Genomic DNA, 16,733 nt, shown 5'->3' with positions numbered 1-16,733 from the left:
ACGTCCGACTAGAGGCAACAGTACTGCTCCCACCAGTGCCTAGAGCGTATGACGAAATACTACATGCGGAGTAAGAACTACTATAAGAAGGTACAGCGCTCATAGCGTTTTGAAGGAAAGAGTAATGTGCTCCACGTGGGTTGAGGCTGAACACCATGCCAGCATTGCAGTGCGACCGAGGTAAGGTTTGTGCGCAGAAGAACCACTGTGGACTTGGGGAAGTGACCTCATACTCAACAACAAACTCTCCACTTATGTTAGTAGGATTGAATTGGTTGAAGCCTGAATCAAAGCCTCCATTGTACAGGCACGGATTTGCAAACTCGCTCTGCGTCAAGGAGTGATTGCGAGCTAAGAAACTGAATCGGAGAAGTGTTCCAGTTGGAACAGCTAACGAAGGTGGTTGGAAGACGAGGTTACCTCCAGCTCCTACTATAACGGACGCAGTTGGTCGGGCCGAAGAAGTGATCGAAGACGCGGCTTTGGTAGTGTTGTAGAACGCTGTCCAGCTATGCAGAGGCCGGCCAGAAGAGATCGCAGCTTGAGAGAGGGGGGCAGAGGAATTGTAGGAAACTGAGAGTGACTGGGGCGAATTGCATGGTGTTGGGGATGATGTGGCTACCGCCAAAGCCAAGGTCCAAGTGGTTATGAAGTACAGGCCAAGCATGATTGGGGTTAGAAGGACAAGTCATGCAGGTGGGCACAGTTTTATAGCATAAGTCCCTAGACCCGTTTCTAGGAATTGGAAACCTAAGAACGGGGTCCGAAAGCCTGTGTTCCAATATTGGCATTCAGATTACGGTTTCCTGTCGAGGTTGATATTTAAGGTGGAAAATGACCCACCCCTTAACGATCTCTAGACCCTACCACTACTTTGAGCAGGACTCATTCATAACACCCTCTGTTTGCTATCTATCTACATCCATATCTGAGCAGGACTCTTGATACACTATAAACACACGCCTGAGCAATTCCATCTAGCTATCTTCGTTGGACGATAATGCAGCGCTCTATCAAGGACATGTTCCCATCCAGGAAGACCCTCACCCCTGACAAGGATGGAGACGTCGTAATGCGAGATTCTTCCCCAGAATCTAGATCGTCCTCATCTGAACAAGTGACGAAACTAGTCTCGCCAGACCCGTCCAAACCTTCGTTGTCTAGCAATCAACCGGCAGTATTATACCCTACTCTACCAGTCTTGTCCGACACCGAAGAGTCTCTATCAGAGAAAGATAATCGAGAAGAACTCCTAAAAGCGGGGGCTGAAGAAGCGAAGCGCCTAGAAGATGTCCCAGATGAGGTACAGGAGGTGTATACGAAGTCGTACAACCTACTGCGAAGCTTGTGGGACGACGCAGAGAATGCTGTTGCAGCAGCAGAAGTGAAAGGGAAAGGGAATGATAAGGAAGCAGTGTTCCAGCTGCCACCGAAGAAAAAGAAGGAAATTGAAGGGTTCGAGCAGGAGATAGTTAGCATCTATAGGGAGCAGCTTAAGAATGCGTTCGAGAAGGAGTGGAAAGAGAAGGTACAAACTGCTGGCATTGATGCCAAATCAACGGATGCGCAGAAGATGCAAGACGATATGCGACATGAACCTCGCTGGCAGCGGATCCAAGAGGATCAGCCTTGGGGTGAAGAAGTGTTCCCTAAGGATACGATAGTTGGGCACATATATGCGATTACGAAAGCTTGGAGGACCTTGAAAAGCCAAAAGACAGCGGAAGATATTGACAAAGCGTCTGAACGTCTTATTCAGGGATGTCTAGTCTTTCAACAGCAACTCCGCCAGAAGGGCTTCGATCCAACGAGGTTAATTCCAGCGTCGCGAAAAGAGGAATTTCTTAAGATAGTTAACTCCTCGAGGAAGAACATAGAGTTGTACACGGAGTTTACAGACTTTATGTCTCAACCGCCAGCAGAGGAGCAAAGGATCTGGGATCTAGTAATCCCTGATATCGAGAAGTTCCTTGAACTTGTCGCTAGCGATGCGGACGAAGTTGGAAAGAAAGGCACAGAAGATCTTCTAAGTGGCATAACGCCTTACAATCGTAAACTAGCCATGACACAAAAAGCCCTTGAAGGTACGGTCTCGCGCAAGATACCTACTACCCAGATGGAACAGCTGTTGGACGACGAGGATCCAAAGCAACGGAGCAAGGTATTTGCTGAGCTCGCGAGCTCTTTCCAATCCTCTGGACAGAAGCGGCTGGCTGTAATATGCTCTGAAGCTGCAAAGACTGAGTTGGACCCCAGGACTGAGTTGGAACCCGAGACTGGTTCAGGGTTAAGTGCTAATAATGAGAGTTCTGATGTCGACATGAAATCAGCATCGAACTTCGGTGCAAACATGGAAGGCGATGATGGAATAGACTTGGGACAAGATGGAATAAACGTGGATAACGACAACGTAATCGAGTTTGATGATGATGATGGCACAATCGACCTACCCAGTTACGAAGACGGAATCACCGAGTATGGGACCCTTGAAGCTATCCGACCGACGTACTCAGATCAGATTCGCTTTTCCCGGTTTATTGTCAATTCTGGAACGGAAAGCCGTCCGTTCTATCGAGCAATAAAAGGGTTCGATCTTGGGCCTGAGGGTGCGCGGATTCTTCTTGAGCAAGAGGATAAGTATACACGGTTCAATTTGCAAGAAAGGAAACTTTCAATTAAGAAGGATACAAAGATTAAGAAACTTGGCCCATGCGTAGAACTGCCTAATACTGGAGGAGCAAAGAGGAAAGCGGACCTCTATATAAGACTGCAGTATTCTACGAAAAGCGGTCTTGAGTTCTCAGAGTGGCTGTGCAGAACAGAGGCCGAGAAGCTGCTTGGCAAGAAGTTTTTTGAAAAACAAGAGCCGACGTTGCTGGCCAAGTATCAGAACAGAGAGCGATTCTTCAGTGATTGCAGAAAGCGTGGAATCCACCCGGACACGGGAAGCCCGCTAACCAAGGAAGACAAGAAGGCGATGCCCTGGCTAGCAATGATTTAATTATTGTTTAGTTATTGGTTCTATTTCATTTTCTTGTCTTGGTAATAGTATATAGATTTATAGAATGGACGGCGTTTAGGTGGAACTGCTTTTTTTTCCCTTTCTAAGTGAAGAATACTAACCGAACAGGATGACATAGACTCAGTTAGATGCGGGTACGGTGTAAGTTCAAAAGTGTGTTTGAGGGCTGTTTGAAGTTGTACAAGCGTTGAAGAGCTGTGTTGAGTTCGAGCTAAGAGAGAGAAGAGGGTGGGTGGATAGAGAAGGATGGGAATATTAGTTTGCCTGCCCAGAGTAGCAGAGTTTCACTAGGGTCTCTAGGTAGCAGCAGGTTAACCGCCCCGCTGCTGCTTAGGAATTTTGAAAGAAGAACATAGGCTTAACATCTCTGAAGTCATTCATCGCGGAGCCTCCTGCCCTGTCCCCAGGGTATGTGGGCATTGGTAGTCCCAGTTTCCAAGGCTGTTAAAAGGGGAAACGAGACCATACGTCAGAAAAAGCCAATTCCCGATTGCCCACTATGCCTAAGGGAAGCCCTAGTTGTACATTTTATCAAGGTTCTCCGCCTTGGTAAACTCCCGCATGAAATCCTTGTTTACAGCCATCGCTTTGGAAAGGTGGGTGAACTTTACTCTACATTTCTCCCTTGTAGCGAGAGCGTGAGCAGTAGAAACAGCGTTCTTGATCTAAGCTCTTTGTAAGCACCACTAGTACATAAAATGCAGTGTGCAGGCACTTTACCTGTCGTCCATTTAGCTTGCTCCTAACTAGTCGTTCCAGTTCGTCATCATGGACATCCGGGCCTCCATGGGAGGTCCTCGACCGCTCGAGGAAATGCCTCCAGATCTGCTCCCTTTGATGTTTGTTCAGATCGTTGTATTTCAGCATAAGATGGATGCGAGTGAGTATTGCTTCATCAAATTCAGATACTCGATTTGTTGTTAAGAACATGATCCCGTCCAGATATTCTAGCATGCGCAGAAATACGGTCACAAGGCCGTTGCGCATTAAGTCGTGTGGTGACCGTCGCTGGAGATAGACATCAGCCTCGTCCAAGAGAAGAATTGCATTCCAGTGACTAGCAATCTGGAAGATGTCTGAGAGCTGCGTTTCCAGCGTTCTTGTCTCGATGCCCAATTCGCCGGCAGAAATCTAAGTAGTTAGTCATCATATAGAACGAAAGTATAGACAGAGTTTACCTACTGAATAAAGGGGTCGCTGAAGATGCTCAGCAACAGCCTCAGCTGTAAGTGTCTTTCCTACTCCTGGAGGGCCGCTAATAGATGTAAGCGAATATAGGGAAAAAATGAATAGAATCATACTGCAAGAGCACGACAAGACTGCGACCTTTCCTGGCGATAAAGTCATCAAAGCTAAACCCCGCTGAATTTGTACGGGTTTCCGCAACAGCTATAATTACTTCCTTGTCTTCTTTTGGAATGGTGAGGCATTCGAAAGATGTAGATGACCATTCGATCTCCCTGATGCCGGCGACTGGAAATTCCGCTATATTCAGGAATTAGCTTGAGGGTTACTAGCAGGAAGTTATGTCCATACCCCAACGCTTTTCACTGAAGCTGAAACCAGGCACAGTAGGGCTAGTGATAAGCAAATCATCTTCCGTCACGTCTTGAGGTTCTAAGCCAGTGTTCCTGACCCGCTCAGGCTGCGGTTGAAAGGGGCGGGGAAAGTCAAAATTGCCACCATCGGGCATTGGTATAGCGTAATCGGGTTGCACCTTTCGAAAGAAGGCGGCATCGACCATGATCCGGCCATCCACATGGAATCGATTCTGCTTTCCTTTGTTCATGGTAAACGCCTGACCGTTGCAGTAAGAGTAGTGGCTCCCAATCAAGCTAACAAACTTCTTCCCGCACTGGAGCAGATTAGCCTTAATCTTGCTGTCATTTGGATGGTACTGAATAGGAAATGCGGGAAGATGATCAATCCGCGCTACTCCGCGGAACATGTTGATCCTGACCTCTGTATATGCCTCACCAAAATCTGTACCGTCGAAGTCGAGATATCGGCACCCAATATTCCAGTATTTTGAACCGGATCTTGTCTTCCCATGCTCCCCAAATGTGTACTTGAGGCATCGAGGGCGGCCAGTTCCAGAGCAAATTGTATATACAAGGGCGTTTGGTTTGAACAATGCCCATAGCAGGTCGTATGTGATCTGGCGGTGCTGTAGAAGTGTGTGCAAGCGATGGGACATGGACTCATAGGATTGCTTGATATAGTCGACAAGCAATTGAAGGTGTTCCTTGCATGTACGGTCTGCGGGCTCAACTTGATCCAGCTCTGGAAGTGAATGATACAGGAAATCTCGCTCGACCTAAATGCGGTAAGCTGATGATCTCCAAAACGCAGGGCGAATATACAGAAGTTTCGGCCTCATGGCTAGTCCTAAGGACAGGTCTTAGAACCTTTCGCAGAGATTCGGATTTGATGTCAGTATAATACGTCATCTCATGTGTATCCCGATCTAGTACTCTGTTAGTAAGGCAACTATGGTATACCCTATTGCACTGACCTATTCGGGCGCGAACAACAAAAACGTAGTGGTCGAAATCCTGAAGCTCGTTGCTGTGAGTCTCTATGATGGTGTATCGGTACGTCTCAGGGTTCCAGCTAGCACATATAAGCTCGTTACCTTGTACATTCACAAAAGTACATACACTTCGTTGACGGTTTTGAACGAATGTAGCAAGCCCTGGCTTCGTGATTGATTATGGCCGCTAGGAGTATCTGCAGACGAAATTGTAGAGTTTGCCATTGCAATTATCTGAATTGTCTCGATAGAAAGGTCTGGTTCGCGATGAAGGAGGTAAAGACTTTAACTCTTGGGATTGTACTGCGTCTGCGAGAGATGTAGCTTCAACACTTCAAAGTTTGACTATAGGCACGAATATTACAGTATTCACTCTGGCTTTGCATATCTTGCACGCAACAATGCAATAGCGGATGTGCTCAGCAGCTGCTCGGGATACATGCATCTAGACCGTCACAGCGCTGCTACATTTAGATTCCGTTGCCGTTGCGTATGACAAGGCTTGCATAACTGCAACATAAGGTGCTATTTTAAATTGCGATAGGTTGCCTGCACTATAGCCAAGATCTTGGTAGCTGCGACATCCTACTCCTATTAAATGTCTGCGCACTTTTACACACTTTTACACACTTCTGCACACTTCTGCACACTTCTGCACACTTCTGCACACTTCTGCACACTTCTGCACACTTCTTCACACTTCTGCACACTTCTGCACACTTCTGCACACTTTTTCAACTTCCGCATACATTTTCACACTCCCGCACACTTCTGCACCGCACACTTCTACACACTTCTGCACACATCTACACACTTCTACACACTTACTACCATCCCCCAAACCACCGTCCCTGCTTCCGCAATGGCAGGAAGGAGAGCTAAAGATTCATTATCGAACTGCTGTCAAAAGCTTTGCAAAGATGCCGAATTACTTAGCAAGGTTGGACGCATTTACGGTCGCAGTGCCACTGTTGCTGCAGACGCTGTTAGCGTATTAGCAACACCGCAATCTTCCCGTACAGAAAGGATGTACGTGCAGTTTGCCCAGGACATTATACGGCACTCAAATCCTGGAATCCTGGTATTATGTGCGGCGAGTCTAGGAAAATATCGCATTGCCCGTTTATCTGTGGCGGACAGAGCACGTCTCGTAGTTTGGATTAAAGAAAATCAGGCTTTGTTGCATTCTAAGACTCTAGACACGCTTGCTGAGCAGTACCGGATACCCCTTACGATTAGTCTACACACTGCCTCCGCCTCGAACAGCGCTTCCGCCTCGAACAGCGCTTCCGCATCGAACAGTGCCTCCGCATCGAACAGTGCCTCCGCATCGAACAGTGCCTCCGCATCGAACAGTGTCTCCACATCGAACAGTGCCTCCGCATGGAACAGTGCCTCCGTGTTGAACAGTGCCTCCGCATCGAACAGTGCCTCCGCATTGAACAGTGCCTCCGCCTCCGCATCAAATTGCAGCAAGGAACTACTTCAAACAGAAACGAATGCAAGCACAAGAGGTAGCTAAACCTCCTACAGGGAGACTTCTAGGCTGACTGTCGTTATAATAGAGATTACATCCGTGTACACCGACGGGCCAGTCACCCAGATACCACTGTTTGGCGAGCTCCTCTCAAGGGCGATGACAACCAGCTGTGATTGGAAGCAGGAGAGGGACGCTGGACTTCTTACAACAAGGTGTTGGACTGCCCTAATACCAAAGGATCCAAGCATGGATATTTCTATCGTCATTCGTGTTGGCCGTCATGCTGGTTTTCATGTAATCGAAGCCTTAATGGACACTACCGGGTTATCTTAACCCATGCTCGAATGACTTCGACGACGTAGCCCTTGGGTATTTCCAATTTTGTTGCCGTAGTGTAGGTAGATGTTGTGCCAGGTATATTTGTTGGATCGTAGACTGTAATCAATTCTCCTCTTCCTGTTAACCATCGTGTCTCGTCCTCGCCTTCAAAATAATGGCTAGACAGATATTCGTCCTCTCCTCTAAGGGCTTTATCACCTCGCTAGATTTTGCAGGCTTAGCTTTGTCAGTGTAAAGCAATGCGGTAACTAACCCTTGTAGACATCGTGAATATCCTATTCCTCCGACAAGTCTAAGCAGTTGACAGATAGTGCTAGAAACACGCAAGGAGAGGAAAGAGGATTATATACGTAAATGATAAACTAACTTTTAGGGCATAGAGCGAGCGAAAAGATACTATGAGGATTAATTAAAAATATATAAATAGCGTATAAGCGTTAATGCCTAACAACAGAAAGATCTTTTGATTCGGCTGTTGCTTCCAAGGTTGCTTAGCAAGGCCCAACAGCTTGCAAAGATGACACGTAGGCAATAGAGTCACAGGACCATCTCTACATCACAGCATCTTGCGGTTGACGTGCACTACCCCATGTGTCACTGTTGCGATGTCCTCGACCTGGTTCACTCCTCACGCCGCTACCAGCCCTAGTAGGTTGCTAATACTACCTGACTACAGCCTAAGTAAAGAGAAAAGTTTTGTACGGAGGTAAGATTAATAAGATGGGAGTGAAGCGACACTGCATGCGCGCTACCAACCACTTCGGTTGGCATGTGGGGCGAGTAATGTAACTAGCTTCTGGGGCTGGGGCGTGATCTTCCCGCAGTGGTTGTTACGACTCACAATATCAGGTTACTATCGAAGCGTCGCGGAGCCTGGCTGCGATCCATCCTGCTGGAAGGGCTGACACATTGAGTACTTACCCGGGGGGATGTTGGGCCGCCGGAGGCAGGGATCCCTTAATTTAGTGGGGAGCGCAGCTGCAGGTGCTGCTGTGAAGTCGGGAGGCTCGTGACCCCGAGCGTGACTGTTGCAGCTGATAAGCATCCTTGTCTGTGGATGGGAGGCAATACGCGGACTGGAATAGGTACAGTACGGAGTATCGTGAATACTGAATCAGAAACAAGCACAAGAATCCCGCCAGGGTATCTAACGTGAAAGACTTCCGCTGATTTAATAGGTGGAACCACCTTACTTATCATGGTTTCAGTGGCCAATCCTATTCAGGGGAGAAGGCGTTCCGATTACCCACTAGTGGCTGCGCTTCCAGCGGCTGCACGAAGTGGGGGGAGAGGCGGATTGAATTTGTGGGCATTATCTATTAGGTTTGAGGGAGAGTTGGGATGGCCGAGAAGGGTTGGTTGAGGTGGGTTGGAGTGTGGGTGCGGCGCGTCGCGTGGAGTGGTGAATTGAAATTTTGACTCTTTTCGCGTGTCTGACATTGGCTGGAAGCAGCATCGCTGTTGGTGGCGTTGCTGTAGTGTGTTGGTGGCTGAGATGATGGAGAAACCGAAACAGGAATACGGAACCTGGGTAAATGGCCTGAATTGGGAATCAGGATGCTGGGAACAGTGTATTCCACCCTCTGTCGAGTCGATGTCTAGGGGGAAAGCTAGGCCTCTCGTCCGATCGACCAAATATAAGCCGTGTAGCGCCCGTTGAGTAGTAGCGTGGGTGACCAGCTGCGAATAGCGTGGTGTTGTATGTTTTTGCCTTCGTTTTGCAATGTTTTTTTATAGAAAAAAAATGAAAACGTGATCTTATGAAAAGGTAGGGGTTATATTGATACCAGATATCGAGAACTCAAAACCCAGACTTGGAATCATGAGCATCCCAGTGGATACATATGCTCCTGTTCCGACATCGGTCAGTTTGACGACCATCACTGCCCTATCATCGGGTACTCCAGCTTCGCCCTGCCTTTGGTAAGTTTTTTTCGTTATTCATGTAGTACTTACCTCCTTTGACGCGATGCCGCATGGAAACAAAAGTGCTCCAGCCCCCTGCTCCAATTACATAGGTATTCTGCAAGCGGTTCCAGGATGGGCCAATAGGTCCTTCATCCGGCCTACCTACACAGTACGCATCTCCATTCCCCCCGGATACATACATAGGCATCTACGTAACATACCCCCTCGCCACCCACTCATCCTCTCCTTCTCCCCCCTTCCCTCCCCGCCTCTGTCCACCCCACAAACTCCACCTCAACCTCGCCAATCTCCCCGACTCATCCAACACCCGCATCAACCGTCGAATAAACCCCACCACCTTCTCCCTCTTCCTCACCTCCCGCTCTACCCGCTCCTTGGGTACTTCCGGCAGGGGCTTATTCCTATCTACACTAACTTTCCCCTTGCCCTTCTCCCTACCTGCGTCCCTACCATCCACAACAACAAACTCCTTCCCCGCGTCATAGGCACGTGCATCGAGCGCGTAGTACTCCGAGTACGCGCTCGAGCTGGCGCGGGAGACGGAGCGGCGGATTGGCGGGCGGTGGATGTGGATGATGCGGCCGTTGTAGGAGTAGGTGAAGTTTGTGGTGGGGTCGTGGCCGTGGAGTTTGTGGGTCGGGATGGGGCGGGAGGGGTGGGTGTGTGGGTTGGGCGAGTGATGGTGATGGTGATGGTGGGATGGGTTTGGGTGGTGCTGGTGTTGATGCTGATGGTGTTGCATGACCTGGGGATGGAGCTGGGGATGGAGCCGTTGCCGCCGAACCATTTCCGTAAGCGCAAGCGGCGACGCAGAAGAAACGGTTCGACGTCGAAAATCGCTGGGATTCATACGCACGCTCGGTTCGTGTACATGCGCGGACCCACGTTCCCCATAGCTACTCGCCATCGTCCCGTAAGAAGCCCGGCTCCCATCGTCGTCGTCAGTGGCTTGCGAATAACGCGAGGAGCCGAACGAATCCCGGATACTTACAACGGGATCATCGGTACCGTCCCAGTCTAAGAAAACGGTTCCGCGCGATGGGGGTCGGGATGGTGCGTCAGTCCCGTTGCCCTCTGGTTCCTCTGAGTATGCGTAGTCCTGCTCCGCGAGGCACTCGTCGATGAGGGCGAAGATCTCGTCCGGCGAGTCGTCTGGCATTTTGGCAATGATGGCGTTGTGTGAGTGATGGTGACGGTGACGGTGTAGATGCGTGTCTGTGAGTTGGGAAATTCTGATTCCGGAATCAGTGGGTAGGGGTCGATGTTCTGTGAGTTGTGAGTGCTGATGAAGTTTGCGTATATGTTCCGTTGGTAGGAAACTCTGCGCCGCTTGGTGAACTGTGATTTCAAGATAAGTGTTGCGTATCTTGCGTAGCTCTGTAGTTGAAAAAAATCTGGGGGAAGGGGGAGAAGCCGGTGTGTTGGAGGAATTTATGGCAGCGCAACAGAGAGCGTTGTCGATGAACATGGTTGAGCAGCTAGGTGACGGCGGTGCATTGTACAAAGTCCAAGTGGGTCTTGCTAGAGGAGTGTTCAGTTACATTGTTGTGAACCTTATGGCGAGGTGGTTATTTACCTTTGCTACTCAGTTGTCTGTGTACAATGTCCGAGACACACACAAACAGTCCTACACACACTTTCAGATACTCTCTTCACCCAACGCAATAAAAACACACAGTGACATAAACATAGCATTGCCCAATTTAATTACAGATGGCCACCGACGTCGCACCACCATCTCATGATAGACATCCGCAAATCCACATGCAGAATGATGCATTAGCAGCACATAGATTGCGATGGAATCAAATCGACGAGGAAGACACAAAACAAGCAGGTAAAGCAAGCAAGCAACGGCCAGGTGGGGAGACGAACAGGGGGAATATGGACCGCCAATCAAACGATGGAAATGCATAGCAGTATGACCCAAGAGACGTAAGAGATTGAACTCCACAGACATCGACGGCGTATGGATCTATACAGATCCACATTAGATTTAGGGTGGGGTAGAGTAGGGGTAGGCAGGTACTATAGACATTGTATTGGTTAGGGGAGTTGATGGGGTAGACGCGTGAGGCGGGTGCATCTAGAGGTCCTTGAACTTTTGCTTTAGTTTGCCAAAGATAGAGGTTCGCTTCTTCTTCTTGTCCGTACCCGCAGCACTGCTTTCGGGAGTACTTTGGGCAGAGGAAGGAGCCGCTTTCGCTGGTGTCTCGGGAGCCCGCGTGGTCTCGGTGGCCGGCGTAGCGGCTTCGGTCTTGGCAGCAGTCGTGGTAGTCTCAGTGCCTGTTGTGACGGTGGGCTGAGTCTGCGAAGCGGTGGTGGGCTGCTTCGACATGGGAGATACATCGCGAGAGCTGGCAGCAGCAGCCGAGGGGGTAGCGGCCGACTGTGCCTGACTAGAAGCCGGTGCATTAAGACCGCCCGCCGCAGTAGCAGCGGCGGACTCCTTAGGTGGCGTAGTGGTGGAAGGGGCTGGCTCGCCGTGCTCCTCGGTTGTCGGGACCTTTTTGAGTAGTTCCGCTTCGACCTCCTTCTTCTCCTCAACGGCTTCCTCGTTGGCCGCAGCTTCGGGGCTCGCGTGGGCCTTCTCCAAACTCTCAGCGACTACTTCTGGCACATCCTTGGCGGCGTGGGCATGTACCTCCGTGGAGGGTGCAGGAGCTGTAGTGGCCGTAGCAGCGCTAAGAGTAGGAGCAGGCTCACCGGCCTCGTCGGTCGGCTTGACCTTCTTGAGAAGCTCCTCTTCAACTTCCTTCTTTTCCTCCACGGCTTCCTGGTTGGCTGCAGCTTCGGGACTGGCGTGAGCCTTCTCCTGACTCTCCGCGACCACCTCTGGAACATCGTTGGCGGCATGGTGACTCTCAGTGGCCACAGTCGGTACTTCGGTGACAAGGGCTTGGTTGTACAGCCCACCCTTCTGAGGTCCAGGGTTGCCCAAGGAAGGGGCCGGCTCGCCATGCTCCTCGCTTGTCGGCACTTTCTTCAGGAGTTCAGCTTCAACCTCCTTCTTCTCCTCAACAACCTCCTCATACGCAGCGGCTTCGGGGCTAGCATGCGCCTCTCTCAGGCTTTCCGCAACGACCTCGGGTACATCGCTAGCCGGAGCTTCAGGTTCAGGTTCAGGTGCAGGTGCGGGGGTATCGCTGGCCGTAGCCTGACCGTTCAAGCCCACAGCTTCCGCGGCCTTGTCTTTTGCGGAATAGGCGGCGGCAGTTACCGCACCTGCAACAGTTGCTGCTGCGGCAGTAGCAGCAGCAGCAGCAGTCGAGGCGCCCGACGCGACGGTGTCGGACACCTTCTCCGTAGTAATGTCCGTCGTCGCCGGTTTTGCAGGAACCGTTTCCTTCAATTCCTGTTCAACCTCCTTCTTCTCTTCCACAGCTTCGGGATTGGCAGAGGCTTCGGGTGGGTCGTGCGCTTCCTTCTGGCTTGCAATCACAGTTTCTGGCACCCCTCGAGGTTCCTTGGAAACTTGAGCGGCGAGTGCGGCGGTGGAGCTAGCAGGGGCGGCGGATTGGATGGTCACGCCCGGATCTTGCTCACTCTCAGTATTGACATCTTTGGGGAGGCTCGACTCGGGGATAAGGCTCCCCGTCAAGGGTGGTAGGCTAAACATACCGCCTTTCGCTTCCCTCTCCGCCTCTGGAGTCAATGCGACAGGCGAAAGTTGAGGAGGAAGAGCATCAGACTTCTCGTAGGAAGCAGCATCAGTCTTGGCCGTGCTAGAGACGGTGTTCGAGGTCAGCGTGCTTGGATCTGGGACCTTCTCGCCGGGTTCAAGATGGATGGGGTTGCCAGGTCCCGCGGTAGCCGGAACTGGTGCAACGCTGACCGTGGCGTCTTCGGCGGCGCCGGCGGGCTGATTGTCCCGAACCGTTGATTGAACAGTGTTGCTGGTGAAGGTGCTAGGGTCTGGCACATTCTCCCCTGGTCCGAGCTTGATAGGGTTCCCTGGGCCGTCGGTAGCTGGCAGAGGATTGACAGAGAAGGCCTGCTCAGGAGCGGGAGAGGCGGCACCGGGGGTCTCAGGAAAAGCACCGGGAAGTCCTGCGCTCACGGGGGCTTCCTGTTCCTTCTCTACCTTGCCGTGCGTCGATTCCTTGGGCACATTGGCGGCGAGGGCAGCGGTCGAGGATTCGGGAGCGGCCGAGGAGAGGGTGCTGACGTCCTCGGTCTCTTCGATATAATGAGGATGGAGGACATTATTGTAGATGCCCCCGTCGACTTGTTCTTTGGGGTGGGACTCGTTGGTCAGCCAGTTGCCGTCGACGACAAACTGCGACACAGATCAGTCCAGCGCTCCAGGCAAGGCGTGGGCGCTCACCTTGTAGTGATGTTTTGTTTTGGGAAGCTCAATTGTCTTCTTGAAGACATCGCCTTCCTTCTCGAGCTTCACCGTCTTCTTCCAATCGTCGAAATCGCCCGTGACGAAGACCTCATTGGCGGGGTGCGCCCTGCAGAGTGTGAGAGAAGGTTAGTGGATAGCAGCAACGTCGGACGTACCATGTAAAGGTATATTTTCCCATGCTGGGACAGAAATCAGACAGTGGTAGGGAGACAGGCCGAGCGCAGAGACAGTTTCTTAAAAGGCGGTGGGGAAGGGAAGGATGGTGAGAGAGGGTGGCTGGGGTTTTTGCAGGGGGAGCTTGCAGCGAGGCACGGCGCGGAACCGCGATAAGGGCAGAACGAGGAGGAAAGGCGGATAGAAAGCGCTTTGTGACAGTCAATGGGCGCAACACGATGGTGATTCAGAGGAGAGCAGGCGGTTGTGAGAAACAATGGACGAGGCCGGTGGTTGGCTGGCAGGGTCTTGCTTGTTGGAAGCGGTTGAGGTGGGTTTGCAGCGGAGAGAGAGGCGTCAGAGCCGAAGTTGGCGGCGCCAAGAATTGGGATCTGGCGGTGACGCACCTTGACAGCCTGCAGCTCCAGCTTGCAGCTTTGCAGCTTACCCTAAGTTATGACGAAAGGCTGACTCATCCTGCCTGAGTACTGAGTGCTGGGAGAACCATGTTCGGTGAGCTCTTGTTGTGAGAGAGTGTTTTCGCATAGATGTGGAGTGAGCAGCTGTGGATCCTAGCTATACTTGTAGATAAATACATAACATACATGTATGCTCCCTATACTCCTCTATCTGCACGTGTGCTGGATTCTGGCTTTGACCTATCAGTACAGCATAAAGGGGACTCTGTCCGACTTGTGCTGTGCTGCACGCACGTCCAGTCTCCCAGCGTAGGATGCCGAAATGCTCTGCAAAATTGTCACAATTGCCACAATCGAAAAACAATTGAGCAAGAATCAAAACTGGTCTTGGTAATTGACCTTTTGCTTGCCAAGTTTTCAGGACGAAGAGCAGTGTATTGTCTCTACATAGCGGGCATGTGTTCACAATAGAGAAGTATCCCTCCGGATTCGCATCACCGTGATTGTTTCCCCGTTGGGCGGGTGTGGGGTAGAAGCAGGGCTTCCCAGTTTCCCGAGGTCCCCAAAACTGATTGGTTCGACGTACACTCGTGCTGCGATACTTGGACCAGTAGTATGCATTTTATTGGCTTGTAGAATTGCAGAGGGGTTCGATAGGAATCCCTGTACGAGCAGACATGGGCAAAACGATAGAAGAGTACAGAGAGATGTTGAATCCCTCTGCAAGAGGATAGATGTGTTGCGAAACACCCATCCTTAACTTTTAACTGTACCCTAACCAAGTCACCAACCCCAACACAAGTCAACCTAGCCCACACCATCGACAATTCCAACCTCTGAATCTTCCATATCGTTAGGGACCGTTTGAAAGCCGTATTGCATCGAGACATATGTGCACAGTCACGGTTATCTTCAACTGCGAGCACCATTCCTTGACGAGGAAATGCGCCCCAGCAAGAGAGGTTCTGGACACCATATCCGCAACCGGCATCACTCACGCAATCGCACTCCAGCTCCCGTATATTTTGCAAACCGGCATCTTCCCTAGCAATCCTATGGGAGATGTGCGGGTTGCAATATATATACGGGAGCTTGTGTTCGATTGCGTGAGTGATGCCGGGCGCGGACATGACGAAGCACCTAAATAACACCAGTTGAGCAGTATCGTGGTTCTGAAAAGCAGCAGGGGCGAGCACTTCGCCAGTTTCAAGCCAGCAGTGGGTGGTTGAGACCCAGTGTGTCCATGACTTGGCCCAGGGCCGCATCTCCTCCGTCAAGATGGACGGCACCTAGAATGGCCTCCACTGTCGTAGCCATGGTTCTGGGGGACACTGTCGGAGTACCGGGATTGGTGACAACGCAGTGATGAAGTCCAGAGTGACGGCCCACATCTTCGAGATTGTTGTTCCCCAAGACGTTGTTGAAAATCTGGGTCCACTGCCCTGTCCATCACTTAGGCCTGCCTATATCATAGGGGGAGATGGCGGTGGCTCGAACTGTACATACCTTTGTCCAGGCCGGCGTCGAACCACTTTCTGCAGAGGTAACTCCTAGACACAGCATCGCCGTACACGGCAATGTTATCGTTGCATCTGAAGTTACGCAGCTCGCCTTGCAAGAAGAATACACCGGGAACCGTTGTGAGTGCCATGGCACACAACGTCTTGTCAACGAAGTCCCAACCGATGATACCCTCACACACGGCAATGTAGCTCTCAAAGACGTTCATGCTTGAACCGGCGTAGAGTGTCTGGTGTAATAAGTAGGAAGACGATATGGAGTCGAGTTGGAAAGAGTGGAAGGCGGGGTCTAAATAGGTAACCAGCCTCGCACTCTTAGTAGGCAGAAGTACGCAAGCAAACGCTACCGTAGTGTGTTTCTAGGCGCCATGTGATAATTGTAGGTCCCAAGGAGTCCAATCAATGAGTTGTCCATGGTTCTTGTCAATCTCCAATGTGGATATCTCTGTTTGCAACTCCACTCTTCTCTCAACGAGAGTGGATGATGGTAGACGCTTCGGGTGAACGCGTCACGGTGGCTGCAGTCGGTCGGATGGTAGTGGGAAGGCAATCGAGTGGTCATCCCCTCGATCAATCATACCGTGTACACAGTAAGTAGACCAGGGAAACTGTGGTGGTTGAGGCTGCATTCTCAGGGCTGAGACTGCAGCTCAGCCCGCTATACCGGACTTGGTAATTCGTCCTTTTTCCCTGCCCAGGTGGAGGGCGGACCCTTCTTTGTCCCATGCCCCACAAGAATTCCCCGTTCTGGGCAGGGAGCTTGGGGCCTCACCGTGCCCGTGTTGCCGCCTCCCCCCTCTCGCCCTAGACGCAGGGCTGGGGATTATGGATGTCCTGGGCAGCTGTACACAGTACACAGATATCAACCACTGTGAAGTGTCCACACCGTCCACGCCGCTGTGAGACGTCAGACATCAAGCGAGGGCAACACAAGTGTAGCCTTGCGTTGGCGCCCACCAATTGCTCGGGTGCCTGCGGCTGCAGAGA

At 51.1% G+C, this 16,733-nt stretch overlaps 8 protein-coding genes across 8 annotated transcripts; 2 read left to right on the top strand and 6 right to left on the bottom strand.

Moving 5' to 3' along the window:
* Nucleotides 1-103: 103 nt before the first annotated feature.
* On the bottom strand, nt 104-448 carry EI97DRAFT_351106 (uncharacterized protein; the record flags this gene model as incomplete). The annotated part of the gene is made up of 1 exon (XM_033794843.1): nt 104-448. A coding segment is annotated over one exon (345 nt), but the record flags the coding sequence as incomplete, so codon positions are not given.
* A 414-nt stretch (nt 449-862) lies between these two features.
* Nucleotides 863-3,086, top strand: EI97DRAFT_224435 (uncharacterized protein). The gene has a single exon (XM_033793892.1). The coding sequence runs from the start codon at nt 1,001-1,003 to the stop codon at nt 2,999-3,001; it is 2,001 nt and encodes a 666-aa protein (XP_033656502.1). The 5' UTR covers nt 863-1,000; the 3' UTR covers nt 3,002-3,086.
* A 198-nt stretch (nt 3,087-3,284) lies between these two features.
* Nucleotides 3,285-5,968, bottom strand: EI97DRAFT_431191 (P-loop containing nucleoside triphosphate hydrolase protein). Its single transcript, XM_033797874.1, has 8 exons — nt 5,683-5,968; nt 5,538-5,635; nt 5,386-5,489; nt 4,559-5,339; nt 4,324-4,507; nt 4,205-4,277; nt 3,743-4,153; nt 3,285-3,687 (listed from the first exon to the last, which is right to left on the bottom strand). The coding sequence occupies exons 1-8, from the start codon at nt 5,778-5,780 to the stop codon at nt 3,538-3,540; spliced, it is 1,899 nt and encodes a 632-aa protein (XP_033656501.1). The 5' UTR covers nt 5,781-5,968; the 3' UTR covers nt 3,285-3,537.
* Nucleotides 5,969-6,435: 467 nt separating this feature from the next.
* On the top strand, nt 6,436-6,786 carry EI97DRAFT_348727 (uncharacterized protein; the record flags this gene model as incomplete). Its single annotated transcript, XM_033794815.1, has 1 exon — nt 6,436-6,786. A coding segment is annotated over one exon (351 nt), but the record flags the coding sequence as incomplete, so codon positions are not given.
* Nucleotides 6,787-6,950: 164 nt separating this feature from the next.
* EI97DRAFT_431189 (uncharacterized protein) lies at nt 6,951-7,747 on the bottom strand. The gene is made up of 2 exons (XM_033797873.1): nt 7,628-7,747; nt 6,951-7,576 (listed from the first exon to the last, which is right to left on the bottom strand). The coding sequence occupies exons 1-2, from the start codon at nt 7,637-7,639 to the stop codon at nt 7,352-7,354; spliced, it is 237 nt and encodes a 78-aa protein (XP_033656499.1). The 5' UTR covers nt 7,640-7,747; the 3' UTR covers nt 6,951-7,351.
* Nucleotides 7,748-8,616: 869 nt separating this feature from the next.
* Nucleotides 8,617-10,771, bottom strand: EI97DRAFT_440455 (uncharacterized protein; the record flags this gene model as incomplete). Its single annotated transcript, XM_033799632.1, has 3 exons — nt 8,617-9,085; nt 9,331-9,375; nt 9,504-10,771. 3 exons carry the CDS (start codon nt 10,769-10,771, stop codon nt 8,617-8,619), a joined length of 1,782 nt encoding a protein of 593 aa, XP_033656498.1.
* Nucleotides 10,772-11,304: 533 nt separating this feature from the next.
* EI97DRAFT_224309 (uncharacterized protein) lies at nt 11,305-13,939 on the bottom strand. The gene is made up of 3 exons (XM_033793891.1): nt 13,810-13,939; nt 13,631-13,760; nt 11,305-13,582 (listed from the first exon to the last, which is right to left on the bottom strand). The coding sequence occupies exons 1-3, from the start codon at nt 13,830-13,832 to the stop codon at nt 11,390-11,392; spliced, it is 2,346 nt and encodes a 781-aa protein (XP_033656497.1). The 5' UTR covers nt 13,833-13,939; the 3' UTR covers nt 11,305-11,389.
* Nucleotides 13,940-15,432: 1,493 nt separating this feature from the next.
* On the bottom strand, nt 15,433-15,955 carry EI97DRAFT_372268 (uncharacterized protein; the record flags this gene model as incomplete). The annotated part of the gene is made up of 2 exons (XM_033795337.1): nt 15,433-15,668; nt 15,733-15,955. The coding sequence occupies 2 exons, from the start codon at nt 15,953-15,955 to the stop codon at nt 15,433-15,435; spliced, it is 459 nt and encodes a 152-aa protein (XP_033656496.1).
* Between the last annotated feature and the right edge of the window lie 778 nt (nt 15,956-16,733).

This window comes from Westerdykella ornata (assembly GCF_010094085.1).
Source record: "Westerdykella ornata strain CBS 379.55 unplaced genomic scaffold EI97scaffold_4, whole genome shotgun sequence".
NCBI classification, from domain to species: Eukaryota; Fungi; Ascomycota; class Dothideomycetes; order Pleosporales; family Sporormiaceae; genus Westerdykella; species Westerdykella ornata.
This window is presented reverse-complemented; position numbering and strand designations above follow the sequence as displayed.

What these genes read in the sequence shown, in the direction of transcription:
- EI97DRAFT_431191 (XM_033797874.1), bottom strand. Translation starts at nt 5,780, where the DNA reads ATGGCAAACTCTACAATTTCGTCTGCAGATACTCCTAGCGGCCATAAT. An exon ending in TTCAAAACCGTCAACGAAGT is followed by an intron (nt 5,636 to 5,682) that starts GTATGTACTTTT and finishes TATATGTGCTAG; the next exon opens with CTGGAACCCTGAGACGTACC. An exon ending in TGTTGTTCGCGCCCGAATAG is followed by an intron (nt 5,490 to 5,537) that starts GTCAGTGCAATA and finishes ACAGAGTACTAG; the next exon opens with ATCGGGATACACATGAGATG.
- EI97DRAFT_224309 (XM_033793891.1), bottom strand. Translation starts at nt 13,832, where the DNA reads ATGGGAAAATATACCTTTACATG. An exon ending in GGAAAATATACCTTTACATG is followed by an intron (nt 13,761 to 13,809) that starts GTACGTCCGACG and finishes CACACTCTGCAG; the next exon opens with GGCGCACCCCGCCAATGAGG. An exon ending in AAACAAAACATCACTACAAG is followed by an intron (nt 13,583 to 13,630) that starts GTGAGCGCCCAC and finishes TCTGTGTCGCAG; the next exon opens with TTTGTCGTCGACGGCAACTG.
- EI97DRAFT_224435 (XM_033793892.1), top strand. Translation starts at nt 1,001, where the DNA reads ATGCAGCGCTCTATCAAGGACATGTTCCCATCCAGGAAGACCCTCACC.